Source organism: Neomonachus schauinslandi, chromosome X, assembly GCF_002201575.2.
Source record: "Neomonachus schauinslandi chromosome X, ASM220157v2, whole genome shotgun sequence".
Classification (NCBI taxonomy): domain Eukaryota; kingdom Metazoa; phylum Chordata; class Mammalia; order Carnivora; family Phocidae; genus Neomonachus; species Neomonachus schauinslandi.
This window is the reverse complement of record NC_058419.1, coordinates 26,944,338-26,961,954: the sequence shown is the minus strand read 5'-3', so window position 1 is coordinate 26,961,954 and position 17,617 is coordinate 26,944,338. Positions and strand designations below refer to the sequence as shown.

The 17,617-nt window shown below is 36.5% G+C and overlaps 1 protein-coding gene across 2 annotated transcripts in view; it reads right to left on the bottom strand.

Annotated features, from left to right (window-relative positions):
* The window catches only part of THOC2 (THO complex 2), a 115,809-nt gene that overhangs the window by 20,032 nt on the left and 78,160 nt on the right, over window positions 1-17,617 (bottom strand). For both annotated transcript variants that reach the window (XM_044911959.1, XM_021686666.1), the window contains exons 16-24: window positions 13,654-13,738; window positions 12,938-13,031; window positions 12,440-12,520; window positions 10,767-10,863; window positions 8,461-8,578; window positions 7,701-7,880; window positions 6,763-6,927; window positions 1,854-2,129; window positions 458-599 (exon numbers count right to left, since the gene is read on the bottom strand). In XM_044911959.1, the coding sequence (XP_044767894.1) occupies window positions 458-599; window positions 1,854-2,129; window positions 6,763-6,927; window positions 7,701-7,880; window positions 8,461-8,578; window positions 10,767-10,863; window positions 12,440-12,520; window positions 12,938-13,031; window positions 13,654-13,738 (1,238 nt within the window). The remainder of the gene's footprint in view (window positions 1-457; window positions 600-1,853; window positions 2,130-6,762; window positions 6,928-7,700; window positions 7,881-8,460; window positions 8,579-10,766; window positions 10,864-12,439; window positions 12,521-12,937; window positions 13,032-13,653; window positions 13,739-17,617) is intronic.

Here is a 17,617-nt window from a genome sequence, read left to right as displayed (position 1 = left end):
AAAATAAGGGAAGAATATATTAAGTGGTAAACTTCTTCCTCAAGTGCCTCAAGACCACTAAACATGACAACATATTAATTTTAGTGTAGAGAATGCTATAAAAAAACCCCACAAACTCCTTATAGTTTGTAACCAAAAGGTCATGTCTGGGATAAAACTTTCACTTTCACTCTGTGGACATTTTTCTATCTATAACTTCTCCAGGAACATGATTTCATACAGAAAGGTTGAATGATAAGCTGCCAATATTGTAGTTATAAGTTAATTTCACCAGCAAACTAAAACAGTTCCTTTGGTGAACATGTGAGGTCGACTCTGCATTAATGAATAACCAAAGAATGGGATAGTGAACACGGAGCTGAAATACAAACATAATACACTTCAACACCTCTGAAGTTATAGAGGTTTGCTTTTGTAATTTGGCAGTAGCAGGAACGTAACAATTCCAACAACCTACTTGCTAAAAGCCAGTTGTCCTTTTCCAGTTTCAGTCTCTGTAGAACTCGCTGTACGTGTTCCATCTGTTTCTTTTCTTCTTCAAGAAGCTTGTCCTGAAGGGCAGTACAACGCTCTTTCTCTTTTTTCTTTTTATTTGGAGGCTACAAAGTATAAGTTAGATACTTTTCTAACTACACGCACATTACCTCCCTTCCTTTTAATTAAAAATTTCAAAAAGAGATCAGGGCTGATATTTTATATTAACCACTTCCCAGGGATATTGAGGAGTCTACCTGGATGTGCTTTCACCGCCATTCAACAAATTCAAAATCTGGTCTTCACATCAAAACAGGCTACCTTCCTAGCACTCATACTTTTAGTCTCAGGCATGAAGTCATCTCTGACTCTTCCTTCTCCTTCATTCCAGCATCCCGATTGCTTACAAGTCTCATGCATTCCCACTACCTCCACCAATAGTCTATGTTCTCAGTACTTCACAATGAATTACCCTAAGAGCCACCTAGCTGAACTCCAGCCTTGATGCCAGTCCCTTCCCCTAAGAAATGTATCCTTCAAACCACTGTCAAGAGTAATCTTTCTAAAGTACCATTTTTACCATTATCACTTCCCTGCTGAGGAATCTAATATAGCTCTCAATTTTTTTTTTTTTTTTAAAGATTTTATTTATTTATTTGAGAGAGAGAGAATGAGAGACAGAGAGCATGAGAGGGAGGAGGGTCAGAGGGAGAAGCAGGTTCCCCGCTGAGCCGGGAGCCCGATGCGGGACTCGATCCCGGGACTCCAGGATCACGACCTGAGCCGAAGGCAGTCGCTTAACCAACTGAGCCACCCAGGCGCCCCATAGCTCTCAATTTTATCAAGTCTTCTTTTCTAACTTTCATTTCTCTACATAATCTGATCCCATCCTAACCATTCAAATTTATCACTAAGCCCATTCACTACAGTAAAAGTGGTCTCTTTAAATCTTAAATTACTTCATACCTTTGCTGAAGCTCTTGAGTGGCCAATCTGCCTCCCTATTTCCAAACGTAATCTACCTTCAAAGCCTACCCAGCTCAAGACTCAACTCTTCAATAGTCTTCTCCTAAAGAGTTCTCCTTTTGCGAACTCCTATTACTCTTGCAACTGGAGTCACACAGATTATTTTACATTGCTAACACAACTTCAGTTTAAAAAAAAAAGACAAACTCAAATACCTTTTGTGTGATCATAACTGCCAGGTATTCACCAAGCCCCTGCCCCACCCACTGGGAGGTCACCATTAACTCACTTAGGAAAATATTATATAGCAATAAGATCACAGCTTTAAGGAACCTTAGCTAATACAAAGCATGCGTAATATTAAATTATTACCATGAAATTATTGTACTTGAGCTACTAGAACAAAAACCTACCATTTCCTGATTGTCATCAATTGCTTTCATCTGGACTTTAAGTTTATTGACTTCCCGTTCATAGCTGGTGTGTGGAACTGCAAGGTCATACATTGTCAATGACCAGAATGTGGCATAGAACTGAGGGCTGATGTCATCCCAGACTTTGGAAACGTGTAAGGAGACCACTGCTTCATGGACAGGAGCCATCACCATTTCACATGATGTAATGTACTTGTGAACTTTATGCTGCTGTTTACTTCCCTTTTCTGATTTTTTAAGTTCATCATATTTAGACTGGAGATAAAAAGTAAAAACAAACACAACACAATTTATAGCACTAACTTTCACAGTATAAAAACCTATGTTCCCTTTTCAAGAATCAGAAGACAACTAATCAAAACTGTTGTAGGAATTCTAAGTTCTTACCAATGATATTTATTTTAAGATAAATCATCCCTGGAAGCTGTTCTCATCTTTAGTCCTGTGTGATCACTAGAAGCTTTTAAGATTATTAAAAACATAGGGTATGTGTACCCCCTCCACCATCCATATCTTCCACCGTACTCTCGCTTACTACTACATTAAGAATTGAACATGTAGGGTTTCCACTCCAGCTTTTAAGATTTTCAAGGGAACTAGTAACAGCCAACCAGCACAGTATGCTTTATTACTACACATAGCCCCTATTGGCCATTACAATTTGTCAATTAAGAAAGTGGATCCAGGGCGCCTGGCTGGCTCAGTCGGTGGAATGTGCAACTTTTGATCTCAGGGTTGTGAGCTCCAGCCCCACTTTAGGTGTAGAAATTACTTAAAAATAAAATCTTCAAAAAAAAAAAAAAAGAGAAAGAAATTGGATCAACATTAAGAAAGGCTATGAGAAAGTTACTATAAGACTGCTAAGTAGGGTGACTAACTGTTCAGGTTTGCCAGTGAATGAGAGGGGATTCCCAGGATGTATAAGAGTATAGTGCCAAAACTGGCAAAGTCCCAAGCAAACCTAAATAAGACTTTTTTTATTTTTAAGATTTTGTTTACTTATTTCAGAGAGAGGGAGTGAGCATGCACAAGAGAGAGCAAAGGCAGTGGGAGGGGCAGAGGGAGAGGGAGAAACAGATTCCCCACCAAGCAGGGAGTCCAACACAGGGTTCAATTCCAGGACGCTAGAATCATGACCTGAACTGAAGGCAGATGCTTAACCAACTGAGCCACCCAGGTGCCCCTAAGTAAGACTTTCTATGAATGGATATGGTATATTAGTTTAAAGCATGTGGGAATTGACACTGCAGCTTTTTTAGACTGGACTGGTTTATCCTAATTTGGAAGAGAGTCAGAGGAAGGCCATACTCTTAAGAGTATGAGGAAAAGAATCTGTTAGTACAATGGGAGGGAACTACATATTAGTTCACAGAGCATAATACCAAATGTAAAAAAGAAAATAATACAGGGGCGCCTGGGTGGCTCAGTTGGTTAAGCGACTGCCTTCGGCTCAGGTCATGATCCTGGAGTCCCAGGATCGAGTCCCGCATCGGGCTCCCTGCTCGGCAGGGAGTCTGCTTCTCCCTCTGACCTTCCTCCCTCTCATGCTCTCTGTCTCTCATTCTCTCTGTCTCAAATAAATAAATATTTAATAAAAAAAAAAAAGAAAAGAAAATAATACAAAGTGTTGTTGCTATTGTCTCATGTCCTTCAGTCTCTTTAGGATGAAAATTTTGTTTGGGTTAGGCATCATTCCTGAAGATGAACCTAAGAGGAGATTAAAACATTTCTTTTTGTTAGAAAAGCATTTAAATCATCAGTTTGTGCTAAACATGGAACCCAGAACTAGAAGGTCAGAGGTCAAAGGTTCCACTTCCAGTTCTGCATTGTGGTAGGCAAGAGTCTTGGCTCCTTACACTCCAGCTGTCTTCCCTCCTAAGTGTCTCTATACCCCAGGCTAACTGCACTGAAGATATACCAAGTACTTTGTTCCAGAGGGTATCTCAAGCAGCATCTTACAATTATTATAATTACAATCTGAGACTCTTACAATTTTTCTGTAAGTGGATTTACCTTCTGTTACCCCCATTTTAGAGAGCATGCTGATAATTACTGAGACCACACAGGTGACAAAACTACAAACAATATTCCTTATGAGAGAGAAGTCCCAATTACATCACAGACCTGAGAGAATAACAGCAAGGATAAGGAAGCATTTTTATACTTTGAGGGCAGGTCCTGTTGATGGTAACGAGTATCAATCTCTGTGAGGAAGAATGACATCTGCTAAGGTTCTAACAAAACATAGGGTAAGTAGTGCCGGAACTACCTGTATAGGATAGCTTAACTACCTGATTTGGGCAAGATCTAGAATATGAACTGGGTGGGGGAAAGCCTTTCTTTCAGAACTGTGTTACAAGGTGGATCTCAACAATTAGAACTAAAAATTAGGTTTATAGGTATGAGAGGGTAATGATGTGGTACAACAGCCCCCATCTCCCCAGTCCTCGGGTTCTGAATCTGTCACTTTTATTGCTAGGTACCCACCTAGTCCCTATCTAGTTAAAAAAAAATTAGGCTTGATCAGAAAAGACAGCTATACTTCATATTTAACTAGGATGAATAGTTCCTGGTCTAAAGTTAGTTTAACTCCTTCTTCAAGCTTATACCTTCAGTCAAATGGAGAGGCATAACAGCTCTACATCTCAAGTCACCCAGTGCACTAAATCTATGAAATAGAACTGATATCCACAGTTACTGCTATACTTCTAATTCCTGTTCAAAAAGCTCTTGTTGCCCCAATAACCTGAACAGTGTTTGGTTGGCTGAATTATTCCCATGAGAGCCTACTAGTAATCAATTTATGGAAGGGTCCTAGCAGTCCTCCAATATTCATACCCTCTCATCAAAGGCTCTTCAAGAGAGGCTCTCGGGCGCCTGGGTGGCTCAGATGGTTAAGCGTCTGCCTTCGGCTCAGGTCATGATCCCAGAGTCCTAGGATCGAGTCCCGCATCAGGCTCCCTGCTCAGTGGAGAGCCTGCTTCTCCCTCTCCCTCTGCCATTCCCTCTGCTTGTGCTCTTCTATCTCTCTGTCAAATAAATAGAATCTTTAAAAAAAAAGAGAGAGAGAGGCTCTCATCCAAGAAGCAAAAGCAAGGATCCCCAGGAAGTTTGGGTGTCCATCCAGTGCAACCGAGGTTGCCAAAGAACTCCTTTTCCAGAGGGTGTTATGTGGCCTATTGGTAACAGACTTATCCCTGATTTGGCTGTATAGCCACCTCTATAGAGTTCTTTGTTTTCCTCTGCAACCCTGAGAGGGGAAATGACATTTCTTTTAGATTTTTGTATCTCTTAAATGACAAAGACACAATATTTTACACAGGCTACAGAAAAGGTAGCTATTGCTATGAATGACCTGCTCCATTTCTGACCTGGAAAAGTTCAGCCAACCTCAGGCAACCAGGTGTTCCTGTTTGCTAGGGTTCAATATCGCTGATTAGTGTGTTAACTTCTCAATATAGCACAGGGCAGGTCAGAATTCCTGAGATGAAGCAACTCTCCCACCTCAGTCCTTCAAGAAATCAGGTCCCCTGTTGTATAGCTGAGACTGATCTACTGCGGGGTGGGGTGACAACACAAGACATAACTACGCAAAGAGAGCACACGATTTTCTGGAAAGATTCTAAAGGAGGAAAAAAGAGGCTAATCCTACCCCCTGTCCCTTTTTCCCTTCTAGAGAATATAGCACAGTATTGCTGTGTAATGCTGATCAAGTGATAACTGAATCAATTAACAGTTACTTGTTAGAGGGAAGTGTGACACTGTAGCAGTTGATATGTAAACACTAACAGCTGATGGCCAATTAAATGATCAATTAGACCCCAAATTTCTCAGTGTCTTTTTTCCACACCTCTACTACACAACCCTATGTTCCTACTGGGAACAAAGAAGGGATCCTACTTTAAGAGAAAGGACCAAGGTCTTCCCCCAAAATCTGTAGTGAAAGCCTTCCTTACACAGTACAGACTTAAAACCAACAATAAACAGAAGGGCCAGAATTCAAGCCTACACAAAGATGAGGAATGTGCTGGGGGGCTCCAGTCAGAATGGAGAAGTACTATAGTTTCCAAACAGAGGCCTGACCATGGTCTGAAGGAAAAGGAAGAGTCAATTCCCATTAGAGGTCATTGCTTTGCAGGCAGGAGTCCAGGCGGCAGAGAAGAGGAGGGAAGGCAGCCTCCTCTTCCCCCAACCATCCTTACAGTCACTGCTGGGATGCCCTGCTTGGGAAGGCTCTGGTTTGCTTTTGTGCTTTTCTTTTTAGTTGTCTCATTTAGGTGGAGAGAAATAAAACAAGAACTATGAATACCTTTCCGAGAAGTTACATAACACAACCTACAAGAGTTTTTAGAGTGGTTGGGGGTGGTTAGGTCTTTCTGTCTGTATTTCTCTCAAGGCAGTATGAATAGCAAGTCAACTGACAGGGATATTGTTACTGAGGAAAGAGGACTCTATATTCAATAGGAGTGTTTCGCAGAATCACCTACCAGATTTCCCTGCATCAGAATCAACTAGAGCTTGTTAAAAAACAAACAAAAACAAAAACAAAACAGAAATTCCCAGATACTACTGAAGTTACTACCATTAGAATCTGGGGACACGGGATTGAGTTTCAAAGATGCTTCGCTGGTGACTCTCATCTACACTGTTTGAGTGCTATAGTTTTAAAGGGCCCGTAAGACATCAACCTGGACAACTGGGGGTATAGTACTAGTAAGACTTACTTTTAAAGGGAGCATTTTCATTGTACACTGCTCAGAGATGAGTATTAACAAAAGAGTAACTCTCTAAGAGACATAATCTGCATCTGTGTCAAACTAAAATACATTTACAGTTAAGAAATAATTTGGAATCATTCTTGAATGGCAGCAAAGACACTTACACTTACCGAAATATGGTGTGCATACATTGGCCTAGACAGGAAAAATGCTGCATCATGGGGTGTATGAAATTCGTTACAGAGCACATCAATTGAAGGCACTCGCTTTATATAATCTTCTGTGCTTAGATTAGATGCTAAAAACCCACCAAACTGTACCAGGGTATCATGACACTAAATTTAAAAAAATAAGACAAAAAACACAAATGTGCTACCATTTTATGAAACATAAAAATTTTCCAAAATAATTATAATGTCATTTTAACAGTATTTTGATTAACATTTAAGAATTCAAATTTTACAACTTAAAAGAACTTTAGAGACAATCTATAAACATCATCATGTAATCGTATTACCAAAAAAGAAGCCAAGGCCCTGAAAAGTTGATCTAAGGCTTTAATAGTCAACGAGGTCTCAAGTTCCAAGCCACTGTTCATCACTTTTAGTAACAGGATATATTTACCCTACATCACATACAACAATTTTATGTATACAGAATTTCCTTGCCCTTAAAAGAGTAAAACTTCATTTATAAAATATATGTGATCTTTTTTCCCTTGTAATATAGTTGGTGATAAACACATTCTGTAGGCTAATCACAGGTTTTGCTGCTTAATATTTATGATCTATTTTATAAAGATCACATCTACTTAGTTCTGATTGAAATTCCACATTTCCAGAGATCAGGAAAGATATGGGAGCAAACAACTTGAAGTTAACTACTTAACTCAAAACCTTGTACATATTATTACATCTCCTACAGCCTTCTCTTAAATACCATAATTTGCACAGAAACAGCCCCTATTTCCAGAATGTCTATTTTACATTAGAGTTGTTTCACACTCATATGATGTGCAAAATGGCATCTTAAAAATTTTATCACATTCCATATTTTCCATTATCAGGATAAAAAAATCCATATAAACACAAAAGCCACTTTAACTTGCCTGATCATAGAGTTTTCCCACAAGTTTCAAATGTTTCTCTCCACCTTCTTGGAAGATTACCCCATTCCTCTGCTGAGCCATAAGCAAACAGAGAGGAAGAGCAAGATCATGATCCAACAGCGCATCCTTTAATCTCTGGGAGGATTTTTTAGTGTTTCTGATCTGGCCAAAATAACCACCCTGCACAAGAGAAGACATAAACTTACCAGTGTACAGTACATTAACACATGTTATCTGATTTGAAAAAGACATAGAAAAGGCTCAGTTACAATCCTGAAGATAAAAAAAACCTTTACGTTCCTTCACTTTCTTCACACATTTATTTTAGTGACACTGTTGCTGGTTAGAGTCATTGGCTTAAAGATAACTGTCAATTGTCTTTAAACTTCTGTATATTTTCCATTTTCTACCTTGCAGTCCCTTATAAAGGATTATTCTTCATTCAGTATGGAACAGATTCAACAACAGAGTAACTATGTTCAGATTTACACCAGTTAAGATATCAAGGACCACAGAAGACTTGATATTTACTTCTCTTATAGATGTGACACTGTCTTTTATACTTTGTTTCAGCTTTTTGAAAGGGTTAAAGCAACTAGTATATCAATTTTTGAAAGGGAGATGAGGGCAGTCATGAGGGAAGGGTACATATGGCTTTGACATTTGGCTTCATGTACTTATGTGTTGTCTGGATTCTTTAGTATGAGCATGCATATATCTGGAACTTAAAAAATCGATTAAAAAAACTAGCAACTCTCACCTCAGCTTTTAGTTGCTCTCCACCAGTCATGGCCTCTAGTTGCTCCATCGTCATTTCCTCTGTAATTTCTATTCCTGCCATTTTTTGTACCACTTCTTTCAATATAAGCAGGTCAAAACTATTTAGAAAAAATAAGAAATAGTCTGTAGTTGAAACTTCAAACATAAAAGTGACAACATATATAATTAACATGCTGAGAATCCCTAAATTATTTGTATATAAATATGGAGCAGAAGGGGCTGGAGTGGTTTTTAAGGAAAAATTGCATTCCTAGAACTATACTGAAAAATATTTGGGGCATGTAATAGGTTTATGTTTATTTTAACTTTTTCCTTGGGAATAATTTCAAACTTACAGATAGGATGTAAAGATAAAAAATAGTACAAAGCATACCCATATACCCTTTACCCCGACTTCACCTATTATTAACATTCTTACTCCTGTTCACTTTATCATTTGTTTTCTCTCTCTCCCTCCCTTTCTACACACACACACATACACACACACACACAGTTTTTTTGAACCATCTGGGAGTAACTTATTTAGTAAGCAACATCATTTTAAGGGCACATTTTACCCCTAAAATTCCAAAGAATGTATTTCCTAAGAGTGCATTTCCTAAGAATATAGCTATTCTCTTAACATAACCACAGCATAGTTACCAACTTTAGTAAATCTAATACTGATATAATACTTTATAGTTCATATTTCATTTTTATCAGTTTACCCAACAGTCCTTCGTAACATTTTAAAAATGTTTTTTATTTATTTTTTAATTCAAGTATAATTAACACAGTTTATATTAGTTCTGGTCATGTAAGATATAGTGATTCAACAATTCCATACATTATTCAGTGCTCATCATGGTTTAAATGAACTCTTAATCCCCTTCACTTCTTCATAGCATTTTTTTTTATCCTCCAGTACAAGGTGGCCAATACATATATTTGATGGTATAGAGCCATCTCTCTAAACAATCACACACACTTGGAAGGGATGGAGGGAGTGAGGGAGAGGAGAAAGAAAAAAAGGAAGGGAATGGAAGTGTTGAGCCTAAGATGACAGCCTTAAGAACATCTGTTATTGTGCCAATAGTTATGCATTTTAATTCTCAAAGTTTAGGACTGTCAATGGAAATAACTTATGACTTTCAAGATCTTCTTTAATTAGTTAAGTAGTAAAGATAAAGTGGAAACCTTCTTTCCTACAAAACAAATACAGATGTTTTTCCAAAGGTAAAGCTAGACATACCCAAGACACAAGTTAATAACAAACAAAAGGCACAGTTTTTGAAGATTCTTATTAGTGCTTACTCTCTCAACTTGTCTTGCCTTCCCTAAACGTAGTTTATGAAAACAAGAGAGCCCTCATGCAAATTAGTATGCAACAAGTACCAATAAAATGTTTTAATTTTTCTTTAAACTATCTTTTAATTATAAATTATATTCACAGTACAGAAAACTGAGTTATAGATTTAAAAATGTTATATTCTCCTAGCCCATAGACACAGGAGAGTAAAATGTATAGGAATGGTGGAAAGACGCACATAGTGTAAGTGATATGCTGACAAAATCCTAAATCTAATTATTTTTTTAAGTTTTCCCTAATCCAAAATAATAATCTGTCAAAAATTACTTAGGTTATATTTGTGTGGAACACCAGATAGCTTTACAAATTTTTGTTCGCTTTCTACCAGAAAGTTTTGAAGAACAATTTCCAGTTCTTTGATTCTAGTCAGTCTACTGCTGATGAGGTTTAATATACATACTAATTCAAACTCTAAACACTGATAGTGGTCCAGAATAAAATAATAAAACCCAATATTCATAAAGAAAAGAGAACACTGTCCAAAAGGTATGTAAGCTGTATGTATCTCTGAAGTTCAAATTCAAAAGAAATTGTGTTTTAAAAATACTGTTTACACCCTCAAAATAAATATGTTCCTACCATATGCTTAAAGGCCAATTACTGTCCAGCAGCACAATCAAAAATGCAATGCATTTTGTCATAAGAGGATTTACAATATACCATATAAACCATTTACTCAAGAGCCTAACAGGTAGTCAAAATGAAATGTCTTTTTAACGAGTTACATATATAGCCAAATATTACATTTCTTTCTGCAAAAAGTGTTTATGTATGAAATTACAATTTCTTTTAATTAAAGAATTCCATATAAATAAGTGAGCAACTATTCTACTTAAGCCTACAAAACACTTTTTCAGAAATAGCAATCTCAATATCCCAATACCACCAGAAGTATTCTAATTATTGAATTTCATTTACATATAATTTGCTATGAATACCTTTTGCCTGCCTTTAGCTGATTAGCCACATATTGAAGAAGACCAGCAAGATCAATTGGATATTTACGAAAAACTGCACCACAGAAACTAGCCAGACCTATATGAAATAAAAAAATAGGGCTTTTAAAAAACAGTTCATAAAACAAAAAAAAACACAGTATTAGGTGGCATTTCTCAACTAACTCAATTTCTAAAACAAAATGAGGTAGGAATAATTGTACTGGAGTTTTACAATTAATAACAGCTAATATTTACTGAGCATACATATGCTAAGCACTATACTAAGTAAGCACTTTACATTAATTAACTCATTTAATTTTTGCAATAATCATCTCAGGTTGGTATAAAACCTATCGATGAGGAAAATTTGGAACAGATATATCATGCAACTTGTTCATGTCACATAGTTGGTATGAGGTAGAGCAGTGATTCAAAGGAATACGGCCTGACTCCAGAGCCTGTTAGGCCACAACAATTAACCAAGCTACAACAAAATCTTGCAGATCACCCAGTAAATCTGAATGATCAACAGAACACCTGCCCCTCTAATGTTTGAGTTACACACACAAAAATCTGTCATCTAGAAACATGCTACTAGTTGTGGAGAGGAAAGGAAACAGACCAAGAAGCAAACAAGAGACCAATTTTAACCAATAGTCCTTATCGCATCATGAGTAGGGAGAAAACCCCAGTCAAGAGGAGATCCTAGTAAAATCAAGTGATCTGTAACCTTTTCAACAATTATTTGCTGAGCACCTTAAAGGATAATGGACAAGACACAGGTCCTGCCCTCAAGGAGCTTACAGTCTAGTGAGGGATATAGAAAAGGAAGCTGAAATAACTATGATGAATAAAAGGTTCCATATAATAAGAGGAGCACCTAATTCCGACTTTTGGGTAGGAGCATTAACAGGGAAAGTTTTCTGAAGAAAAGTGACCTCTAAGCTGAAATCTAATGAATAAGTAGATGTGGTGGAGGAAATGAGTAGACATGGAAGGGTATTCCAAGTAGAGGCAATAACATGTACAAAAAGGCCACGGAAAGTACAAGTTCAGTATTAATGGAACCCAGAATATGGGGAGGGGCAAAAGATGAGCCTAATACACCGAGTAAGGACCTGATCCCAAAAGAACTTACTTGTATGACTTAATGCAGATTTCAGACTTTAAAGGGCAATGGGGAACTACCACAAGATTCAGCTATCAGACACAATAGGTTGAAAGAAAAGGGAACTCACTGCTAGAAATCAAAAGCACAAGAAATTTAGAACAAAACAAGGCTAGGGTTTCCGTTAACAACCAAGTTTTTGTTCTTTTAAGATGAATGAAACCTCAGGATGGAAAGGAGAGAGAGGAGAAGAGTTCCCTAAGATTGATTCCTCTAAAATAATAGAAGGGAATTTTTATCTCCCCAGTAATGCTTGCACAAATTCTATCACAGCCAATACTGGACTCCTGAGTTGGAAAATGAGTAAGTACTACATGAACCTCCTTACACAGCCAAGACTTAGACACACTGAGAGCAAGCTGAGTGGCTAGGTATTCTCAAGACCTCTTGACAAACAGGCTCTTAGCATTAGCAATAGAATACTTAACATGGCAATTACAACAGATGGAAATTTCATCCTTAGAAAAATAACAATAAAAAAAAAAAGAAAAAGAAAAATACTTACTCTGAAGCCAGCTTGAGATGGTTGTGTCATCATGTTTCATTCTCTCCTTTTCTGGATTAGCTAAAGCTTCAATGATACAATCTTTCGCACATTAAGGAAAAAATTTAAGTCACTACATCTCTAACCAAGACCCTTAAAACAGTAACAAAATGCCGCATCTTGGAAAAAGTAAAATTGTCAGCTTCAAGTTACTACAGATTATTGAAAATTATACTCACAGTAGTACCAACTTTTCCATCTTTCAGGAAGCGAGACAGATTCCACCTATATTACCATGTTTAGTAAACTTAACATTGTTCTCTCCCTATACACAAAGCAGACACACACACACAAACTCCTGACTGGCCAACCTTTTTTAGATCAGCCAACAGAATTAACCTCATATGGTTACTAATGGAACTTAGAATGAAAAAGAAAAACAAAAAGAATGAAAATAAATGTTCACCATTAAGATCTATGAAATGTGAAATCTATGTATTACTTCACTTGAAAGGATACAGGCCAAAACATCATAATTCAATGAAGTGAGGTATTTCAATGAATCTACTACAGGTGTTATTAAGTTATCATACTTCTGTATTTGCGACAAGATCTGGACGATAGCAACAAAAAATAGATGGCATTAACTCATCAAAAGGGAACTTCTGTGCTAAATAATGACTATACGTTCTTTGTTCTTCAAAAGAAACAATGCTTAAAATTAAAGTAGCTTCCTTCTACTTTGTATTTATATAAAACCTACTATATTCTATCATTTCTTAGGAAATATTTTCTTAAGCTACATTCTCCAATTAGAAAATAATTCCAGGACATATAACTTGACTTCTGGAATGATAAATGCCAAATGTCTTTTAAAAATCTCTTTCTAAATATAAAAGTATTATGCCTGAATCACAATGAAATGCCATTCAAATGTTTCTAAGAACAAAAATCAATAAATAATGCATCTCTTTATTAATATTTTTATAAACCAACATGGGGTAAATAAGACAATGTTAGACTGTTTAACAGTAGCATTGTTACATATGACCAAAAAGGAGATCAATGTGTTAAATATACTGTATGCTGTTTTTAGAGTAACAATGTTTCATTTGCTAAAGATTTTTTCCCCTAACACTATCATTTTTAAAACTTCATCATTCCATTTCCATTGTGCTGATTTAAAGACAACAAAAAGAAAAATCCCTTAAAATAATATTAACCTCAAAACATACATAATCAAACAAAATGGTTGGATTGCTGTGGCTCAACTTCCCAATTTGTCTTCCAGAAGGCTTCACATTTTCCTTGGTTAGACGCCTACAAGGGGAGAAAAAGGTGGCAGAGATCATCTTAAGTCATTTCCCTTATAATGTTCATAGCATTGTTATATCATAAAAAAACAAAAAAACAAAAAAAACCCAATTCTTTCCCAAGTATCCAAAATGGATCCATGTAAAACCACCACATTCTTCATATACATTACTGTAGGCCTTAAGTTATTTTGATTAGGCATTCTCCCAAAGGGTATTAAGATTTTGAATTAATGCTTAACATTTATAATATATACATTTCCATTTTATACTAATAGTCTAATAAGCAAAAACTCTTAATGTACTCTACAAGTACATAATACTCCTTTTGAAGAAAACCGTAATTATTTTTTTAAAGATTTTATTTATTTGTCAGAGAGAGCGCACATACAAGCAGGGAGAGCGGCAGGCAGAGAAGCAGGCTCCCCGCTGAGCAAGGAGCCCAATGCAGGACTCAATCCCAGGACCCTGGGATCATGACCTGAGCCGAAGGCAGAAGCTTAACCTACTAAGCCACCCAGGCGTCCCGAAAATCATAATTATTTTAGATTTAGAAGCGCTCATTTATCAGTGTAGGCATCAAATTCAGTGTAACGCAATCAAATACCTCATACCATCTGTCTCAGTTACCCTAATAGAATAACAGCTAATGCTGCACTCCTTGATAAAGGAAAGTTCTCTGGTTTTCGTGTAAACAATTTTTTAAAAAATCAATTCTACTCCTTTCCTTCCTCTTTAATTCTTCCACTGCTCAGTATTCTTTTACTAACATTCTGGAAAATTTAGATCTATGAAATGCTTACAGCTCAAAATTATTACACAGCATCTTAAACTCTTCTGATATTACATAATAAATCTAGAAACTTAAAAAAGCTGATGACTAAAAGCTTTCTAGAATGAAAATACAATACGATGAAGCAAATAATGAATTCAGTTGATAGTTCAAGGAATGGGACCATTCTGGAAGTAACAAACTTGATAATTACCTTAAGAAGTTTCTTATGACAAAACTGACCCATCAATCAAAATTATTTCATCATCAACTGCTTCCCTTTCCCATTCTCCAAGGCCCAGTTTCCTTTTCTCCCACAGAAAAGAGAGACCTATCGAGTTTGAAACTTGGGCTATACTCTGTTCCACCTTCAAACTTACTACCACCTGTCCCTACTTCTGACCCTACTATTTCAGGTGGTCCTCCTACTTGCCAAAGCAGATCCTTCCTCTCTATACCTTTTATCCCATTCCTTTCTGCCTCCACCCTGGAGGGAAAAAAAAAACCAAATAAATAAATAAATAAAGGAGTACTTTCTTGATTATGTCTTACCCTCAAGCTACCATGGTGTCTGGCATATGGAACACAATCAATGACCATCTGTTGAATGAATTACTGAATGCCTTACAGCAAATTCATTTTTTAAACAGTAATCAAAACTTGTGAAATTTTGTAAGTAATAAATTAATACACTCCATTCCCAACATATAACGTTTAATCAATACCAAAATCATGTTGTTCAAGCCTGGTGAAATAGTTACAACAAATACAACAAAAATCCAAGTACATTAAAATTTCTACACATATTCTTCTGTGATATATATTTTTATTAATTCATTCATTCATTCATATTAATGTCTTCTATAACAGGCAAAGAGCGAAGCACTCGGAATACAAGGATGAATAATAGCTCCTGCTCTCAAGCTTAGTCCAGCTGGGGAGACTGACTTAACCTATTTTTTAAATTTTACTTAAATCCAGCAAGTTACAGAACAGTATTTATTATATGCTAACAATAGTATAAGGGGGGAGAATAATATATTTGTATTCACCTATATATACATAAAAATCCCTGGAAGGATAAATAACAAACTAAATAATGGCTTCCTTTTTTACCTCCTGAGTGAATGGAGGATGAGATGAGAGACTTTTTATTATCTACCTCTTCATATTTATTGAAATTTAAGCCATGTGAATGTATAAACTATTCCAAAGACTAGATAATTAGATAAGAGAAAAATAATCATAGCAATGTATCTAAGTGGTATGATAGCATCATATGCATATGGGACAGCGGTGGCATAAACAAAGAACAGTAGATTGTGCTTGGCAGTATGTGTTACAGAAGGCTTCGTGAGGAGCTAACATTGAAGCCCACCCTCCAAGGATGATGAGGTCACCAGATGGACAGAGGAAAAAGAGGTAAGGAAATCCTGTACAAACAGAAGAAATGAAACATAGATGCAAAGAAAAAGGAGACCACAGCCCATTCAGGGAAACTTAACTGAGCTCAGCACAGCTGGAGGTAGAATTAGCAGGCAAAGAGGTTGGAAATGGGGAGGGACAGATCATGAAAGATGTCTTACATCACCATGCCATAAAGGCTGACACATAACCTGCAGGCAATGGTTAGTCACCAAAGGATCTTGAAGAAAGAAGAAAGAAGAAAGGCACAATAATACTCCCAATAAAAGAAGTGAGTTAGTGGCAGTAGAGAGTAGAAGACAGATTCAAGAGATCTGATAATATTTAATATACAGTTGACCCTTGAACAACATAGAGATTAGGGGCAACAACCCCCTACACAGTCGAAAATCTGTGTATAATTTCTGACTCCCCAAAACCTTAACTACTAATAGCCTACTACTGACCAGAAAGAAGCCTAATAACATAAACAGCCGATTAACACATATTCTGTATATGTATTATATACTATATTCTTACAATAAAGTAAGCTAAAGAAAATGTTATTAAGAAAACCATAAGGAAAATACATTTACAGTTCTGTCAATACTGTTAAGCTTACATTGTCTATTTACAAGATGAACAGTCTGTCAGTACCTACACCAATATATGATACAAAACACTGTAGATATTATATGCATCACTAACACTAGACATCAAAAATGAAGAGATAATATGAAAAAGAAATTCATATTTATTTATAGATATAATGATTCATGCATTGATAACAAAGCAGCAACAATATGACTGCTTTATGGCAGCCTAGTATAACTGATATCATTATCAAATTTTTATGGCATATAGCATTACAGTCATATTCATAATACAGTACTGGAAATACTGTTACTTTTTTTAAAAAACCACTTATCCGTGATAGGTTGATAATGCAGTTTGTCCAATTACAAGAAAGGCATACTATACAATAATACAAATCTTCGAAAGCAAAGTTATCAAACAGTAAGAAAACAAACACATTATTAATTTTGTTAAATATCATTCACCTTATGCCTATGTAAGGATAGGCTATCCACTTCCATACAAGTCTTACACACAATATCCTACATGATGATAAGGACACAAAAACATCTCCTATAGTTCTTGCCATAGGGTTAGACTTTCACACAAAGACACACAAACACAACAGACAAGTTTATTAACTGTATTATCATGATGATTATTTACTATTCATTAAATGAAAGTGGATCATCATAAAGGTCTTCACTCTCATTGCCTTCACACTGAGAAGGCTGAAGAGGAGGAGGAAGAGGAATGGTTGCTGGTCTTGTTGTCTTAGGGCTGGCAGAGTGGAAGAGGCAGAGGAAGTGGAAGAAAGGCAGTTGAGATAGGCACACTCAGTGTAACTTTATGGAAGTACATGGTAATTTCTGACTTTTTTGCTTTTCTACTTCTTAAAAATGTTTCTATATGGTACCTATCCTTCTTCCACCATTTGCTTTAGTTTCAGTGCCCATATCATAGAAGGGTCCATATCGTAATAGAAGTCAAAAAGCAGTCTAGAATAATCAGAACCTTCTTCCAGATTGTCCAATGTCAATTTGTTTTCTGGAACCTGGTGTTTATCTTTTCCCTTCAAGGCTCAGGAGTTAGCAGCTTTACAGATAAGGGCACTGCAGATCATAAACTTGACCA